Below are 4084 nucleotides of genomic sequence, written 5' to 3'. Positions count from 1 at the left end.
AAATTTGAGGAAAATGATCTACAACACTATATCAATCCCCCTCACCTACCCCATAGTGACATTAAGACAATCTCAAAAATTAAATCAATACTCCCTCCAATTCAAAATAAATGATCTTTTAGTTTTTTTTGTGGTCCAAAATAAGTGATTTTTCCAGATTTCAAGAATAAATTAATTATTTTTTTCCTACATTGCTCTTGGAGTAAATAATGCTGGAGTATGTATTAGCAATATTTATGTGAAAAGATAGTAAAAGTTAATATAATCAATTTCATTGTTAATTACTGTTAAAAAGGTAGATTTATTAATCAATATGAAAAAATCTAAAGTATCACTTACACGAGTCATAATATTTTTAGAAAAAAGACAACTACCACTCCGTACTATAATAAGCCTTGTGGGAAGCAGAACAAGTCAAGGAAAGGTAGTTGAGAGAACGAAAATTACACGAGTGGGCAAAGAGAAATAAGGGAAGCAGCTACCACAACTCAAAGGTCTAAATCAGATTTCATCATTGCCACCTAACTTACCAAGTGTGCTATTTCATTTAATCATTTAATATTCGTAATCTATTGATTTGACTATTTCGAATTGATGCCAAACAAAATCATTAACAGTGTAAGATGACTTGTTACAACCAACATTAATAAACTTAGCATAATTTCATAGGTGGAATTTTAAAAAAATAGTGTGTACGTAAATTTTATTTTTAATTTTAAAAAGTATAAAGATTGTTTACGATAGGTATAAGATGACTTGTTGCAAAGTCCAATAAATTCTGTATTTCTGAAACCTAACTTGATGTATTCCAAATCTTTTATTTGGGCTTGTCTCTCTCCCATTACTGCCACCTTAACTTGCCACGGTCCAATCTGAAACCCTTCAACTATTTCCTAGAATCATTTACATAAATTTCCACAATAAACCAAAAGAAAAAAAAACAGGAAAGAAAAGAAGAATTACATATCTCACCTTTTACTATTTTCCTAGCGTATAAAAGCTCTAAAACTCAATACTAGAAAGCAACAGAAACATTACTCTCTTCGAATTTGAAAGAGTAAGAGTAAATTCTAGCTCTAAAATGTGATTCTCCGCAAATTAAAGGGAATCATCTATATCAATCGCTCAATCCTCCTCACCTACGTACCTGAGTGTGAACTGAATCGTCCCCGAAATTAACTCAAAAACATAGAGATGGAAAACAGATTAATGAGCAAAAAATTCAATGGAATTAAACTTAAATTGTCTTTTGTTTCTTCCTCTTTTGGAATCATAATTACAAACAATAGAAAATAATTATTTGTTGATTTCTCAATTTGAGTTTGGGGAAAGAGAGTAGTTACTCTTCCCTAGAAGGACACCAAGGAGTCATGTCCATAGGATAGCTACCCAATACCCTCAAGAAAGATGTGAACTCCTGAACTTCAGCCAATGCATTCTGTGCCCTCACGTCCGCCATTGACGCTTCAAAATCTACGTAGAACATGTACTCAAAATGCTTCGCTGTTCCCACATTCGCATCATCCACCAACCGAATTGGCCGGTTCCGATGTGGCCGTGACTCGATCTTTGTCAAGCTGATATTCCGGAACGCAAAAGCTGATAGCACTTTGAATAACACGCTCGTTCCCTTGTCGTGTGCGAAGACTATGCTCGTCTTGAATGGCCGGTCTGTTCGTGGAATTATCGGGTCTCTCGCTAACATCACGAACCGAGTCACGTTGCTTGAATCGTCCTGGATTCCCTCCGCTAGGATCTGTAGACCGTACAGTTCGGCGGCGCGTGCGGAAGCGATTGCGGCTGTATCGCGGAGATTGTTGGCGGCGATGTACTCCGCTGCTCCGGCTGTATCGTCGACGGCTTCACGAGATACGTTGATGCCGAGTTTTGTGAGAGTGAGTTCGCACTGGGCTAAGGCTTGTGGATGGCTTATAACTCTGGTTAGGTACTCTTTACGAACGCCTGGAAGAGCTAAGAGGCAATGGTGGACGGGGAGCTGGACCTCACCGACGATATGGAGGCGGTGACGCAGGAGGAGATCGTAGTTTCGGTGAATGGAACCTCCTAGAGAATTTTCTACCGGGAGTACTGCACGATCTGCGATCCAGAGTTCTACGGCTTGAAATGCAACCTCAAATTGATCGCAAGGTATGGCTTCGCAGTTAGGATAAGCCTTTCCAGCAGCAGCTTCACTGTACGCGCCAGGTACGCCTTGATAGGCCACGCGCATCTGAGCGCCGTGCATCGGCGCAGGAGAGAGGTCAGTGATTGTGAGCGGCTTGGGGAGGTTATCAATAGGAACGAGATCCAGAGTTTTGTGGCCGTTCACAACGGTGATGTCGCCGGTTTTCTCAGTATCCTGCTGCTGCGAGACAACCTTACTAGCCAGAATGGCACAAGAGCTCTGCCAGTCAGCTCTTGACGAGCCGACGTGGCCGGCGAAGTTGTAGCTCGTCGGAGCGCCGTTGGTATTCACAGTGCTAGCGCTCGTGTTAGCCGAGTCGGAGCGGTGTCCGCATTGGATAACAAAACGAACGGGGTCGAACCGGTGGGTTTGACCCGGCGGCGGCGTTGTTTTCCGGATTAAGGATTTGAGACTTATACCAGATGACGGACTAAGGGATTGCATTTTGTTCTAATTCGATTTCGCGGGGCAAATTGAAAGTAATCTTTAAATATGGGGACGAAAATAGGAATGAAATGAAAAGCAGAGGAGTAAATTGAAGCTTGTAGTTCTCTTTTTAGAACGTGCAAGCTGAGAAAGCAAAGAAGGAAATGGTGTATATATAGGGGAGGGACTGGTGGGTAATGATGATGAAGAGTAGAGAATAGTTGATGAGGATGGTGGTGTGCTCGGTAGTTCGGTCAATATCACACCTACCCCCTTTTCTCTTCTTTCTCTCTCTTTATCTTTATATATAATATAATATAAAATAATCCATTATTCTCCTATATACTAGTATTTCATATGAATACACGTTTGTATACATCAATCCACACATACATTTCTTTTTATTGCAAATACATACATCTATCAAATGCGTACATTAGATAAATTTTGGTAATCTAGAGTGTATATGTACAGATGTTATTTTTCTGTTTTGGCCTATTAACACATATGTTAAAAAAGTAAATCCTAGTTGAGTAGAGAAGAAAGGTTGAAATTAGAATCTAATTGAGTACACATTAGCCACCCGATTGTGTAACCAAATAATTACAAACAGGGGTAGTTAAGGTGATTCTAGGTTGTTGAGATTATCAATTAATGGAAAGTTTTTCAACCATTACTTAGAGGTTGATAGAAAGTATAAAGCTTTAAACAAGGGAAGCTAAATGAGAGAAAAACAAGTTTTGTAATTAAAGGAGCAAGGGCAAGTGAAAACTACATTTCTGGGTCTTTTTCTCTTCTTTTTAAAATTATAAAAGAGTGCAATAGCAGGTAGTATCGTTTTCTTTTATTATGATCTAAAATAACCATGCTCGCTCAACAAATTACTACAATGATGACTTTTTTCAGTTAAATCAAGAATTAGAACATTTAGTGCTGTATTTATTGTATTTTTAAAATCTATTAGCGTTTCAATATAAATTTATGTTCAATGCTAACAATATTGAATTTAGTTAAGCTCCACCTCTGCCCACGAACAAAAATATGAGAGGGAGTTAATTGCACTAAACCTCACACTTGAAAGGAGTTAAGTGCACTACACCACAAACTTAATGGGAAAGTTAATGCCTTGTAAGCTAGAAATCACTCGGAGTTTTACTTTTCAAGTACCTTCTTACTTCTTAGGGAGGAGGGGAGACATCTGTCAATGTTTGAGTGGGTGAAATCTTACTCCAATGGGAGGTTTCATTTTAAAGGCGAAGCACAAGGCTTGTTAACTTTTTTTTTTGTTAACTTCTTGTCAATTTTTGCAAGTGAAGATAGCTATTTGCCTAACAAAGCTTTCCTTTTTCATACATACATATAGGCAGTGCATTTTCCATTAACATATTTTTTCACCTATTGTCGAGAAGCTATATGTTTAACTTAAATTAGATTAATAGGTCAAATCAATTAAATTTGTATTTCAGGATATCG

The 4084-nt window shown here is 38.3% G+C and overlaps 1 protein-coding gene across 1 annotated transcript; it reads right to left on the bottom strand.

Moving 5' to 3' along the window:
• Nucleotides 1-1213: 1213 nt before the first annotated feature.
• Nucleotides 1214-2884, bottom strand: LOC107783107 (arogenate dehydratase 1-like). Its single transcript, XM_016604078.2, has one exon. It carries the CDS (start codon nt 2627-2629, stop codon nt 1340-1342), a length of 1290 nt encoding a protein of 429 aa, XP_016459564.1. The 5' UTR covers nt 2630-2884; the 3' UTR covers nt 1214-1339.
• Between the last annotated feature and the right edge of the window lie 1200 nt (nt 2885-4084).

This window comes from Nicotiana tabacum, chromosome 8 (assembly GCF_000715075.1).
Source record: "Nicotiana tabacum cultivar K326 chromosome 8, ASM71507v2, whole genome shotgun sequence".
Classification (NCBI taxonomy): Eukaryota; Viridiplantae; Streptophyta; class Magnoliopsida; order Solanales; family Solanaceae; genus Nicotiana; species Nicotiana tabacum.
The sequence above is the reverse complement of the archived record's forward strand: the minus strand, read 5'-3'. Positions and strand labels throughout refer to the sequence as shown.